The sequence below is a fragment of the Drosophila innubila genome, assembly GCF_004354385.1.
Source record: "Drosophila innubila isolate TH190305 chromosome 3L unlocalized genomic scaffold, UK_Dinn_1.0 0_D_3L, whole genome shotgun sequence".
In the NCBI taxonomy this organism is placed as follows: domain Eukaryota; kingdom Metazoa; phylum Arthropoda; class Insecta; order Diptera; family Drosophilidae; genus Drosophila; species Drosophila innubila.
In genome coordinates, this window is record NW_022995376.1 from 10,852,365 (window position 1) to 10,866,213 (window position 13,849).

Consider the following 13,849-nt stretch of genomic DNA (forward strand, 5'->3'; position numbering starts at 1 on the left):
CAGCACTGTCATTATTTGTTGGTTTCTTTTGTTGTTGTTGCGGTTTTGATTTGTTATAATTTGTTATTTTTTCTAGAAAAGCGATTTCTGTCGAATTTTAATCTATATTCCGGTTAGAAGCGTACTCAATGCGCTATTTATAAAAGCAATCACAGGCCCAGCCAAAAACCCGTTAAGATCTCTTCAGCTTTGCATCTGCCAAATGCATCTGTGTGCGTGTGGAACAAGAATAAAGCCGAAAAAGTAACAAATTGCACGACCGCAAAAAGAATGTTTCTACTACACTGGCGCATTCTCGAATATTCGCTGCTATCTAAACAAAGTGAGGTATCAAAAGAATAAGTGAGGAGCGAGGGAAATTCGAGCTGCGATCAACGATAATACAACGAATATTTAAGTTAAGGTGAAGGGGAAGCGAAAGGAAGCGGAGTGAAGCGGCATGGATTTGTACTGTTGGGGCAACACATCCCGCGGTCAGTTGGGACTTGGCGGGATTGAGGATGAGCAGGTTAGCAGCGTCATAAATGTGTATGCCCAATGGGATTTAAAGTGAGAAAAATCCTTTATTTAGATATTGGTGCCCAGCAAGATACCTTGGCAGCCGGATTCGGCAGTACAACAGATAGCCTGCGGTCATCGTCATACACTCTTCCTCACGTCCAGCGGCAAGGTGTACGCATGCGGGAGCAACGATTACTCACAGCTAGGACACGAGCTGCCCACCAAAAGGCCACGTATGTCGCCATTTCGTATGTACAAATCTTCCATTCTCGTTTGTACACTCGTTCCCCCCTCATTTCCCATCACATTATCAAATGTCGCATTCTCTGAAGCTAAACAGGCACAGCACTTATTGTTTTGTAATTGTTTAATTGCAGTGGAAATCCCAGAGCTGCAGGCGTATGTGGTTACCCAAATTGCCTGCGGTAGTCGTCATTCCATGGCGCTAACTGAATGGGGACAGGTGCTCAGCTGGGGTGACAACGAGTGTGGCCAGTTGGGACATGCCAGCGATCAGGAGATTATCCAGCTGCCCAAAATTGTGCGCTATCTAGTCTCCAAAACGGTGGTTCAAATCGCCTGTGGCAATAATCACAGCCTGGCTTTAACTTGCTGTGAGTAATCTCGCTTTCTATACAAGGAGCTTATAAGTTTGTGACAATGTTGGTAACAGACAGTAGAAGGCATCTACAATCCTATATATAAAACTCTTTGTCCTGACTCAAACACTCACTCACTGATCATTGCACAGCTCAAACCATAAGACCTAGGAGACTTAAATTTTCACACAACATAAATAAGATAGTTTTATCGTGCAATAAGACGGCGTTTTGCGAAATTCGAATTGCAAAAAGGTCAAATTCCGGGTCATAATCCTTTATTTTGACTTGTTTTGAAATCTCAACATTTTTCAGGTGGCGAGCTGTATTCCTGGGGATCCAACATATATGGCCAGCTGGGAGTGAAGTCGCCCAATGAGCTCCAACATTGTAACTATCCCATGCGACTGACCACGTTGCTGGGCATTCCAGTGGCTGCCATTGCCTGTGGCGGCAATCATTCCTTTCTCATCTCCAAGTCAACCGCAGTCTTTGGCTGGGGACGCAACAATTGTGGCCAGTTGGGACTCAACGATGAAACGAATCGTGCCTATCCCACACAGCTGAAAACGCTTCGAACGCTGGGCGTACGCTTTGTCGCCTGCGGAGATGAGTATTCTGTCTTTCTGACCAACGAGGGGGGAGTATTCACTTGTGGAGCTGGTGCATATGGTCAATTGGGGCATGGTTTCAACTCCAATGAGATGCTGCCCCGTATGGTTGTGGAGCTAATGGGTAGCACTATTTCCCAAGTCGCTTGTGGCAATCGACATACGTTAGCATTGGTGCCATCACGAGGTCGGATCTATGGCTTCGGTCTGGGTAGCTCCGGACAATTGGGCACACGTAACACTAAAAGTCTAAACCTGCCCCAGATGGTCATCGGTCCATGGGTTTCGCCTAGTGGCTCTGCATTGCTGCAATCTAGCGATGCAGAAGTCTCCGTTGTGATACAGCAGATCTTCTCTGGCGGTGATCAATCGATAGTGACCACCTCGCTCTATGTGGATAAAAAGCCGCCTGCAGACTGTCGCATTTATGAGTGAGCAATTGATTCTGGTTAATCCTTACATGTATGTTGATTACATGCTGATTTCCTTTGCAGACCCAAATCACAGATCCTGGCGCTTACGGCGGATGCCACAAAGCAATGTGCCCGCTTCAAGGAAGGCGATCAAAGCGATCTAGATCTGCTGCACTCAATGGAACAGATATTCAAAAGCCAAGCCTGCCTTAACGGCTCCTTTTTGCTGAGCCAGGACCAGCACTTTGGATGTTCCGCCCGCAACTATGGATTGGATCTGGCAGCTGCTCAGTTGGCTTTCGATAATCTACGCAAAGTGGAGAATCAGAGCATCAAGCAAGTAGTAAGTTCCATCTGTGGAATGTGAAATAGTGCGAAAGCAATAAAGTTTACTTATTTTTTAGATCTGGGATAACTTGACGAAGGATCTGCTTGGTTCACTTGTCCCCTCACCGGCGGATGTGGAGAGCATGCGTCTCTATCTATTACTGCCTTTATATCATGAGTTTGTCAATTCCAAACACTACAAGACACTGCACGTACCCTTTGCCCTTGCCACATTCAAGCTGACGGATAATCCCCGCAAGGTGCTGGAAAAATGGTGGAGCCACACTCCGTCAGAGTATTTTGAGCAAATGGTAAACAACTTTCTGCACGTGGTGATGCACATCATCAGCTTTAAGATGGGCATTGAGGTCATCAATCACAATGAACCGCGTCAGAAAAAGGTAAGCAAATACACGGGATTCCTCATTTTGACCAGCATTTGTTAATCAAATTGAAATGTCTTTTAGCTCTTGCCCAATAATAAGGATTTGGAAATTGTTCTGCGGCTGCTGGATAATCTGTGTCGCGTAAACAATTTACGTGAGGATCGGCTAAGCTATCAGCTCTTTCACTGGCCAGATCTGATGGACTATGTAGATGTGCAGCAGGAATACTTCCGCTGGACAATGTTTGAGTCAACTAACGACTTCAACATCTGCAACTACCCATTCCTGTTCGATGCTTCTGCCAAGACAGCGCTGCTCCAAGCGGATCAGCTCCTTCAAATGCACTCAGCCATGGCGAACTCCTTCAATGTGCGTAGTTAAGCTGTACATCTATATATATACTAATTTTATGCTCCTGTGTTGTAGGCATTTCATGATCTTCTCGGGTTTGGACAAATCTCACAGTTTATTGTCTTAAATGTTACGCGAGAGAATATTGTCCAGGATTCACTGCGTGAACTGCAGCTTTATAGCCAAAGTGATCTTAAGAAGCCGCTGAAAATCAAATTTCACGGCGAGGAGGCTGTGGATGCGGGCGGCGTACGTAAGGAGTTCTTTATGCTGCTGCTAAAGGATCTAATCGATCCCAAATACGGCATGTTCAAAGAGTTTGAGGACTCACGCATTATGTGGTTCGCCGATGTCAGCTTCGAAACGGAGAACATGTACTTCCTAGTTGGTGTACTTTGCGGGTTGGCTATATATAATTTCACCATCATAAATCTGCCTTTTCCACTGGCGCTTTATAAAAAACTTTTGGAGAAGCCTGTCGATCTAAGCGATCTGCGGGAAATGTCGCCCACAGAGGCCAATTCCATGCAGGCACTGCTGGACTATGAAGGGGATGACTTTAAGGAGACATTCGACTTGACCTTCGAGATATCCCGCGACGTTTTCGGCGAGTCAGAGACCAAGTCTCTTAAACCCAATGGAAGCAATATTGCCGTTACGCTGGAAAACAGGCAGGAGTTTGTTGATCTCTACGTTGATTTTATATTCAATCAATCCGTTGAGCTGCATTATCGCGCCTTTCATAAAGGCTTCATGAGGGTATGCTCTGGACGTGTTCTGAAGATTTTTCAGCCGGAGGAATTGATGGCCGTTGTTGTCGGAAATGAGGAGTACGATTGGCAGGCATTGGAAGACAATTGCGACTACAAGGAAGGCTACACGTCTGGCGATGAAACGGTTCGTCTATCAGCCAAAGATTTTCAGTTCAATGTCATTGCATCCTTTGTCTCTTAGGTAAAATGGTTCTGGGAAGTCTTTCACGATCTGTCCGAAGATGACAAGAAAAAATTCCTACTTTATTTGACGGGCTCTGACCGTATACCCATTCAGGGTATGAAAGCCATCAAGGTAAACGAAATACAAACTAATCAGAGGGTTGCTTAACTGTTTCTTTTCCATTGAAAATTTCAGATCATCATACAGCCCACACAAAATGAACGGTTCCTTCCCGTTGCACACACCTGCTTCAATCTATTGGATCTGCCACGCTATAAGACCAAGGAACGACTCAAGTTTAAACTATTGCAAGCGATACAGCAAACTCAGGGCTTTAGTCTGATCTAATCATTTCATCATCTACGCGTATGTTGAGTACAGGTATTTTTTCGAGAATTTATATATTAATTTTTGCATTTGAATTGGATTATAAGTTAAAAAAATAGAAAAGCTAAAACACACAATTCTTTTCAGAGATCAAATCAACTGAAATATTATTGTGTTATAGTTTAAGCAAACGTTTTTAGTATAGTTAACACATTGTTATACATATAAATTTGTGAATTAAAAATAAAAGGAAGTATGAAAAGTGGCGTGCCTAAAGTGAAAAATGTTTTTTGGTTTTCTTCATGTACAAATTCTCGTTGCGGCGGTTATCAGTTAGTAATTGAATTACCCGCTCAAGAGTCCGATTTCGATAAGATAAGCAGTGATCGCTTTGTATTTCAAAAAGTAAACCTATCGATAAGCGATTAACACTCCACACTATCGACATTTGAATTGTCAATAGCACGACACGACTTTGGCACGAAATGCCAAACAGCTGAAAAAACCATCGCTATTCAATGCCAATGTTGTTGTTGTTGTGGGCTGGCTGTGCAAAATGTGGCGGCAATTGGACTGCGGCGTTTCAGTTAGGTTTTAACTTTAGCAAGGTGCGCTTGCTGTCGCCGGGCTTTGCTTAAATTATTTATTATTCAGCTGGCTGATTTATTGTTGCCGCTTAAGAACTTTTTGGGTGTATAACGATTTGAATGCTGAACGCGTGCCAAAGCCAAATAAATAGCAACAACAAGCACGTTACAAGTGTCGCGACCGCAAAAGCAACAAGTGTCTATTCGATCGTTTTGTAACTTTGGGACGTCGCGTCGCTGCTGCTGCCGTTGCTGTTGACAGCGGCGGGTCAAGCTAACGGTACTCGATCAAAAAAAAAAAAAATAACCGAATAGAAATTCAAACAACAACTGCAGACAGTGAGTGAAATTATGTACTTGCTTTCATTTATCGAACGTGCATAAATACATATGTTTTTAATGAGGTCTTAACTTCTAATCGTGCGAAGCGACATCGCCTACTGTCGATGACTGTCACTAATTGGCCATTACGGATATGACAGACAGACAGACAGACAAAAAGACCGACAGACAGACAGTTGGAAATTAATGTAGAGATTCAGCAGCTAATCAAGAGCAGCAATTTTTGCATATGAATGATAGAAACTTGGTGGCATCCTTTTGGACCGACAGATAACGAGTATCAAATGTGTTGCATGCTGTCAAGAAGACACAAAAAAAAAAAAAATGAGAAGAAAAATATAAAGAGATAATGTTAAGGCAAAAAAAGCGGTTCTGCCGGTTTGCCCAGGTCGTGATCCGTCTCTGTATTGGCTTTGCACAGCGAGACTTTCTTTCCTTTGCACACACAATTTGAACTTGGACACCAAAGACAACGACGAGCACAAATCTGGTTTACGTGTATGTTGATGTTTATGATGTGGGTCTAATAAAGCGGCATTTACGGCCATGTGCCTGTGGCTCTGCCTGTGGCATGCCTCAGCTGCAACACTTTAACCTCGAGCGCACAATCATATCGTATATTCGCTTTTAAGCGGCTCTTTCGCTTCCTGCGCACTTCCTTTTGACCACACACACACACTCTCACACTCGCACACGCACCCCACACACTCAATTTGCTTATTTTCACTCACTCTCTTTTTCTCACTTGCTCGCTCACACTTTATCTGCGTTTGTTAATTTTGTTTGCTCAGTTTTATAGCAGGAACAAATACAAACAAAGCGGGTCAACTTTAATATAACTCGACTCCCGACTCAACATTATGCTTAATGTACTTAGATACGAGTATGGATGTGTATCTATGTATAGTTTTGTATGTATGTGTGTGAGTGCATGTACAATCAGTCTAGTAATTGTTTTGACAATGAAAATTATTCCCAAATATTATTTTTATAATAGTAGCTAATGTGTTTTAAGAACAATGTAAAAAATATAAAATATGATCCTTTGAACTTAACTAATTTAAAATGTATTTACATAAAAAAACTTTATTTTCATTGAACCTTTTATTGTTTGGTCAAAATACCTTCTTGAGTAACTGTATATCTATTATACACTGCAGTCATATAACAACAATGTACCCCATATTGAATTGGTATCGAATATCATTTTCAATTTCAACAGTGTCTCTCTATTGATTTGACCCATTTTCAAATGCGACAAGACGCTAAGCAGCTTAGCTTCAGCCACAACAAACTGCAAGCGATCGTCAAGTAACCTTGCCTCCTCTCCTCTTCTCCCACCCACTGTTCCCCTGACAGAGTTGCTTGCCAAATATATATTGAAGCACAGTTGTGCACACAAAATTGAAAGCTTGCGGAGCGTTAGCTTCAATGTCATTGCCTCACAGACGGAATTCAAATGAAAGAGGAGTCATAAAGAGAAGCAGAGAGGGAGAAGAAACCAAAGCTTCTAATGGAAATGATGTAATTATTGCATTGAAATCTGAACAATAAAAGCCAAGTCTTTTTATAAATGCTGAAAGAATTGAGCCCTCGAAATTGCACGCATTTTAGTTTGGTTAATTGCGATAATGAGACATTGTTACCAGTATTATCGAGCTTGGTCAGGTGCACATATTTTTTGTATATATAATTGTTGACTGGTTTCTTCGATTTATCAGTCGGTTGATTTGTGTTTGTTATGAACTCTACAGTACTTTGTTTTATTACCAAAAATTAGACAAGCAGTTATCGATTTTGTTATCTACCTCTTGGTTTTCAACTAAATTTTTAGTGATAACTTTGTGTCTATTTGCGATATACATATACAGGGTGTTATAAGCTCAGCAATTCTTTTGCATTATAAAGCGAACACTCGAGGAATTGCATTATGACATTGGGTTACCTTCTATTCACACCAAGCAAACATAAATGTTTCGATAAGATAATGCATGGGACTGTCCATATAATGACTCAAGCATTAAGAGATACGAACGTGATCGTGAATGAGGTCAGTGCGACAAATACAATACCCTGTAAGCTGAAAAGTGTTTGCAAATGAAAACAGACTTTTTAAATGAAATTGAAAGTAAGCTCTTTAAAACCAACTAATAACTATTAAAAATAGTTTCTGATTATATTTGTTGTAAGCAATATGAAAATTGTTAAATATTGTATTGGGTCGACGTTTCCCAAGCTAAAATGTCCAGACAGTAAAAAAAATCCCCGGTTATCATAAATTTCGATAGGCCATGAGAGGTTTTTTACTATAACTACCACGTAGCATTTTCTTGGGCTTGTGGAGCTGTCGATCCATTGTTAAAACGGCGGTTGGTTGAACGAGAACGTGTCTTGTTTGGGATTAAGATTACCGAAAACGGCGACGCCAAGTGTTATACCAAAGTGTCAACTCAGGGATTTTCATTGAATTAAAAAAAAAACAAGGGGGCTCCGCCCCCTGCTCGCTTCGCTCGCCTACCCCCGGCTCGCTTCGCTCGCGGTGAGGTGCGGCTACAGTCGAGCACGCTCGACAGTAGGATACCCTGAGCCCATGTCCTCTTTTATAAAAGTTGATTGTTGCCCATTTTCAATGGGCTCAGGGTATCAAAAATTACACACGCGAAACTATGAATAACTTTCGGTTTTCTGAAGTCACTGTGCTTATCACTGCAGACTACGTTATTAATGCCTCACTGAACTAATACATCACTCGATTACGATTACAACAAGTTTATTATATTAAACTTATTTAAAATTAATTAGAAATTGATAAATTGGTAAATCGCAAGTCGTAATCGTAATCGCTTGCAATCGATGTAGCGTGTGTCAAGAGTAGCCACAAACTACAACTTTGCTCAGCCTGCAATCTGGCAGCACCCATTTTCCTCTCTCACTCTCCCACTTACGCAACAAATTCAAGCCTGCCAAAGGCTGCTGCAGCGCGCGAAATTTGAAATAAAGGCAATGTCTAATTTTATGAGATTCTTAAAGCGGAAAATGCTAAGTTTTTTTTACAACGATAATAAGCAGATACTTATTATATATGTGTAAGGAATCGAAAATATTAATAATTAAAATTATTATTTTGCAGCTTTCAGTGCTCGGCAAAGATGCAAGAGTAGTGCTGCAAAATGATCGCTATTTCTCTCATGCAATTTCATACATACATAGCTATCAGCTTCTGCTGATTTTTGCCATGCAAAAATACATATTTATATATTAACACAATTATATTTTAATCAAATTGTATATTTGTATATACATAAATTATACATTAACATTTTCATTACATGATATCGATAATATTTTTGCTTATCGCTTAATTCTTATTTGGTACCAAAAAAAATGGGTACTTATTCGTTCTGTCTTTGTGCTTGCTGCATACAAACGTGAACATGCTGTCTCGCTCGCACGTTTGATTTGCCATCCAAATGTAATTATTCAACTAAATCTAAATTCGAAATAACTTCTTTATTTATGGGCCAATCGCTTTGAAATTTTCAGGGTCGTTTAATACGCATACTTCTCAACTGATTGTTCAGTTAGGAGTGCTATGTAAAATTGCGCCTGTAAATCGTTATTTTTCAATTTGTGGGCGAAGGGGCGCATCAAAATTGGAAACAAACTTGACCTGCGTATGGTATTCACAAACCTGCATTCCAAATTTGAAGTCTCTAGCACTTACAGTCTCTGAGATCGACGCGTTCAAACAGACGGACAGACGGACAGACAGACAGACAGGGCTAGATCGACTCGGCTGTTGATCCTGATCAAGAATATATATACTTTATGGGGTCTGCCACCCCTCCTTCTGCCTGTTACATACATTCTGCCAAACACATTATACCCTTTTTTGCCCATTTTCAATGGGCTCAGGGTATAAAAACGAAAGACCGAAAGAAACACTGAAAATCTGATATATTTGCAAAAAAGATATAAAGTCTGGTTTCGGGCCCATTTAATTAAGGTAAATGCGAAACTGTTTGAAGTTTCCCAAACAGCTTTTTGCAATTGAAATTACATTTAATCTCTGTCACCATTCCCGCTCCCCATAAATATGTTTGAAAATCAGTTGTTCATTGTGTTTGTTTCCTATTTATTTTTTTTCTTTTTCTCTCTGTTGATCCAAAAACTTGCTATGCGTCAGACGATCACTGGACAATGTGTGAGTCAGCAAGCAGCCTGAGATTGTTCCCTGATATTTTTTTTTGCAGTTTTTTCTTGTTCAACTCCGTAGCAACCGCAACCGCAACCGCCTCGAAATCAAATGAAGGCATGCGGTTATTTTTATTCAAGAGCCGAAAAAGTTGACGATCATTAAGAGTAAACCGATTCAACGATCGTCGAGGCGTCAATTGACTTCATTTGTTGCTGGAATACCAGAGGGCATACCGGCTTTACCTCATGAATTTGTTATTTTTTGCATAAATTGCTCCAAGTGAGGATCTTAAACAGCTGAGCTTCGAGTTGGTAGAGAGTAAATATGGCTAGGGTTTTGTTAAATATATTTGTACTGTATATATTTGTAAATATGGAATGTCGGCTTTTGCTTCAGTCATTTTTTGTTGTTCTTCTTAAAATTCCAACGCTTTGCGTTGTCTGAAGATCTTAGAGGATCGAATTCAATGTTGAAGAGAGAAAATAATAATAATCATTTCTTTGAGTCCGTTCAAGTTACAGTCAGACTTGTATTTATATTTTAAGTTTGTATGGTGTATACAAGTTAGATGTTTATTTGAGTACATATTCCACTCATTTCTTTGTATTTATCAACATTGAATTATTTTATGATTCATCAGATCGCTTAGAGGATCGGCTTAGTCAGTCATTAGCTTAGAAATTTGTTTAACATTATTTCTCTGTTTCTTTTAATATCTAATAAATTTGAATGCAGAATAAATGTAGAGGCCAAACAATAATCAAAATGACATTCCGCTTTAAAATCAGTTGAGTTTTGATAAAGTTATGAAAGTTTGAAGTTTGTCAGGCCTTTGACCTAGCCACCTTACAAGTCAAAATTTTTGACCAATTTCGCATGATTTTTTACAGAAAAATTAAAGGTCTCGGATCTAAGTTCGAATCGAATTCTTATCCTGACGATGATAGTCGAAAAAATATAAAATTTTCGAAATAAATAAAATTTAAATGCAGAATGAATGAATAGGTTAATCAATGATGAAAATGATATTCCGCATTAAAATCGGTTTGTTTATTTTATTTATTTTCGTTGAATTTGGGAATGATTTTCACTTAGACCCTAGCCACATTGAGAAGCTGATAGAGGGGCAGAACATCGCCGTTGGACTTGCCAGCGACGAGGTTGCCAGTGGAGGCCAAAACACGTGCCTGATAGCTACCGGGAATAGAGCGTTGACTGAGCTCCGGCTGTTGGATGCCGGCCTCGTCGGTTTCCTCATTGGCCGAGGAGCGATAAAAGGGATAGTAGGGGTAGCCAGGATAGTTGGGATAGCTGGGATAGCCTGGATAACCAGGATAGCCAGGGTAGCCAGGATAACTGGGATAGCCGGGATAACTTGGATAGCGTGGATAACCGGGATAGCCCCAGCCATAGGGCCATGAATTATACGGTGGTACCCAGGGGCGTTGCGGTGGCGGTGGTGGTGGTGGTTGCGGGTAGCTGGGCCAAGGATACCGCGGTGGCGAATGATGATGGTGACCATGATACTGACGCGGATGCTGGTTATCCTCTGAAGAATAATAGTAATGGTGTTGATGTTGTACTGTCGGTTTCGGAGTAGTCGTCGAGCTGGAGGGCACAAAGTATTTGAAGCCAGCCTTACCGATAGTCTTCAACAGCTGATCTTCGATGCCACGTGATGATCCCAATGCATCCTCAACATTGCCGCCAAGCACCTGCTGTGGCTGTTGTTGTAGTGTCTGCTGCTGTTGTTGTTGTTGCTGCTGCTGTTGCTGTTGTTGCACCTGAGCCTCGTTGCGTCCCTGGGATTGCACCTGGACCAGACTTGCCTGCAGAGATGCCTTCTCCTGGAAGGCTAAGGCGTTTCCCACCAAAGCGAGCACAACTGCAAATGTAGATTTATTTAATTGCAGTTCATTTAATCGAGAGGAAGTTCAACTTAATCCTTCTACTCACCTAGCCAGAGTATGGATGCTCTGCGTTCCATGACTGCTTGAGGAATATGTTGCAACTGCTGCAGGCTGACCTTTTTATACCCAAGAGTTGAACCTAAACCACAGCTGCAGAGTGCATCTTCTTTATCGATTTTTTATGCTAACGTTTTTCTCATTAGAATATTTCCCCATTTCCAATTTCATTTTCCAATCTTTCGTCTAGACTCTAGACCCAAATTTAAGCTGCCCACCCATTTGTCAGTCATTATCTGCTTTCTCCCATTCGATTCTTGTTTTAATTCCCTTCTGACCGTTCTTTAGTATTTTTTTAGTCGTTGTAGCTAATAAGATCATAGATTAATTTGCATATAAATGTAGAAGATCTTTTGAGACTGCTTTTGTCTACCGCACAGACAATTTGGAACTTTATGCATTCAAAGATCTCAATCGATTGCCCAGAGCATTGAAAATAAAGAAAGAGAAAGAGGAAGGGAGAGAGAGAAAAAAAGAGAGAGAGAGAGAGAGAGTGGTCTGGCGAGTTCAATAGCCCATATTCGAGTCATGTTGTCGCTTGAGAAATTGCGTCATTTGTAAGTCGCATTTTTCGGAACCTTTTTTTATTATTAAAGTTCTGTTTCTATTTTTCAACTGGTTTTTTTTTATCTTTATGTAATTGACCCCCTGTGGCTTGGTTTTTCTACTACAACTAAAAAGGTCAATAAAAAGAGTTATGGGACAGTTTTAAAAGCTCAACGACGTCTATTAAAAATAAAGAGAACTTGTAACCTGTTTTATATCAGGAGTCACATATGAATTTACGGTGTTGAAATCTGAATTGTAAGATAATGTGCATGTTTAGTAGGTGTTCTCATGCCAAGGAACATGTTCAGATGTCAATGACATTTGGCATTTAGAACTGAAAATAAAGCATAACTTTGGGCGCTTTTTTAATTGAAGAACCATCAAAAGTTGAACTGATTATGTCAAGTCTCCCCACTTACATATATAAGTAGAAATGTTGCTAGTGTGAGTGCAAGAGAATAAATTGATATTGATAACGATAGCTGAACTACTTTACAATCTTCATATTTAAGATTGAGAAGATGTAGTGAACTCAGTTATATAGATAAGGCGATTTAATGATTAGCTTTAATAATTAAAACTATTCAATTACAGAAAATGTAAAATAATTTACAACAAGAATATAGAGTAAAATATCGACTAATCAATGCTAATTTTATTTTTCTATTTTATTATTATTACTTTAAATTAATCATGGGATATGCATCATATGTGACTACTCACCTTATAATAAGTCACATCTGTAGTTAAGCTATTTTTGTTAAATAAAATGAACTTTAAATAAATTAATACAAATTTTAAATATAAGACTTGAACCGGTTCCTGTACAATGTACATGACTGATAAATGAAAGATCTTTAATCAAAGCTCTTGACCATAAGCTAAGGATTGGCAATAACCTGTTAATAGCTGACAGTTACAAACTCTTATCAAGATTATTAATGGAAAAATTGAATATCTGTTATTAAGTAAAAAAGGCAGCTTTACTTTCTTGGGGAATTGATGCGATGCTCGTTTCGGATGAATTTCTCTTTACGACTATGATTACTTAAAAACTCAACTACGTGCTTTAAAGGAAAAATGTGACAAATCGATGGAAACTGTTGTGCATGGACATGGACATGGATGTTGATATGAATATGATTATAAATGTGAATGTGAATATAAATGGGTGTGTGAGTGTTGACGGGAACATGTCAACATGGCCAAGAGCAAGCACATTGTGTAATTACTTAAACATGCAGTTTTTTTTTTGTTTATTTCCCCTCCAGGTGAACAGGTGTTGAGGTTCCCTTCTCTTTATTTTTCTTTTTTCCCGCAAATAGTTTTCTTTTCTTCTTTTCATTTGTCAACGAATTAAACGGCAAAACAAAAGCAACATTGAACAAATTGAATGTAATACAATATGTACTTAATAAATTATTTAGCACACTGATAACAGGCCGCTAAATGGACCGAGTCTCTGGGGGAAACTGCAGTTGCCTCAAGGGCGACAAAAGCTGACTCATGAGTGTTCCTATGGAGATTGCAATTTAAATTTCCAGTACGCTTCAAGCTGTCAAAACGTGATCATTACAGATCGACGGAGTGATCAATAAAACTATTAAAATATAAAATAAAATTGATCAACAAAAATATTAAAATATGAAATAAAATAAAACAGATTTCGATTATAGAAATAGTGCATCTTGTTCTTATAACTATTTTGTGGATCAAGCAATAGCTTAGATATATATTTTAAACATACTCCTTAGT

The 13,849-nt window shown here is 39.6% G+C and overlaps 2 protein-coding genes across 4 annotated transcripts; one reads left to right on the top strand and one right to left on the bottom strand.

Moving 5' to 3' along the window:
• Positions 1–11: 11 nt before the first annotated feature.
• LOC117786779 (probable E3 ubiquitin-protein ligase HERC4) lies at positions 12–4,727 on the top strand. 3 transcript variants are annotated; one of them, XM_034625160.1, is made up of 11 exons: positions 12–508; positions 572–749; positions 879–1,115; positions 1,416–2,142; positions 2,206–2,467; positions 2,529–2,852; positions 2,919–3,206; positions 3,264–4,085; positions 4,143–4,256; positions 4,320–4,505; positions 4,599–4,727. In XM_034625160.1, exons 1-10 carry the CDS (start codon positions 440–442, stop codon positions 4,470–4,472), a joined length of 3,174 nt encoding a protein of 1,057 aa, XP_034481051.1. In that variant the 5' UTR covers positions 12–439; the 3' UTR covers positions 4,473–4,505; positions 4,599–4,727. The 3 variants fall into 3 exon arrangements, with proteins under 3 accessions (XP_034481051.1, XP_034481050.1, XP_034481052.1); XM_034625159.1 differs by having other exon boundaries at positions 4,320–4,727; XM_034625161.1 differs by having other exon boundaries at positions 572–734; positions 4,320–4,727.
• A 5,926-nt stretch (positions 4,728–10,653) lies between these two features.
• LOC117787027 (putative uncharacterized protein DDB_G0291608) lies at positions 10,654–11,565 on the bottom strand. The gene is made up of 2 exons (XM_034625466.1): positions 11,535–11,565; positions 10,654–11,463 (listed from the first exon to the last, which is right to left on the bottom strand). The coding sequence occupies exons 1-2, from the start codon at positions 11,563–11,565 to the stop codon at positions 10,670–10,672; spliced, it is 825 nt and encodes a 274-aa protein (XP_034481357.1). The 3' UTR covers positions 10,654–10,669.
• Positions 11,566–13,849: the final 2,284 nt, after the last annotated feature.

Excerpts from the sequence above, each read along its gene's own strand:
- LOC117786779 (XM_034625159.1), top strand. The coding sequence starts at position 440 with ATGGATTTGTACTGTTGGGGCAACACATCCCGCGGTCAGTTGGGACTT. Across the intron at positions 2,143-2,205 it reads GCAGACTGTCGCATTTATGA|ACCCAAATCACAGATCCTGG; the intron begins GTGAGCAATTGA and ends TTTCCTTTGCAG. Across the intron at positions 4,086-4,142 it reads ACACGTCTGGCGATGAAACG|GTAAAATGGTTCTGGGAAGT; the intron begins GTTCGTCTATCA and ends TTTGTCTCTTAG.
- LOC117787027 (XM_034625466.1), bottom strand. The coding sequence starts at position 11,565 with ATGGAACGCAGAGCATCCATACTCTGGCTAG. Across the intron at positions 11,464-11,534 it reads AGCATCCATACTCTGGCTAG|TTGTGCTCGCTTTGGTGGGA; the intron begins GTGAGTAGAAGG and ends CTACATTTGCAG.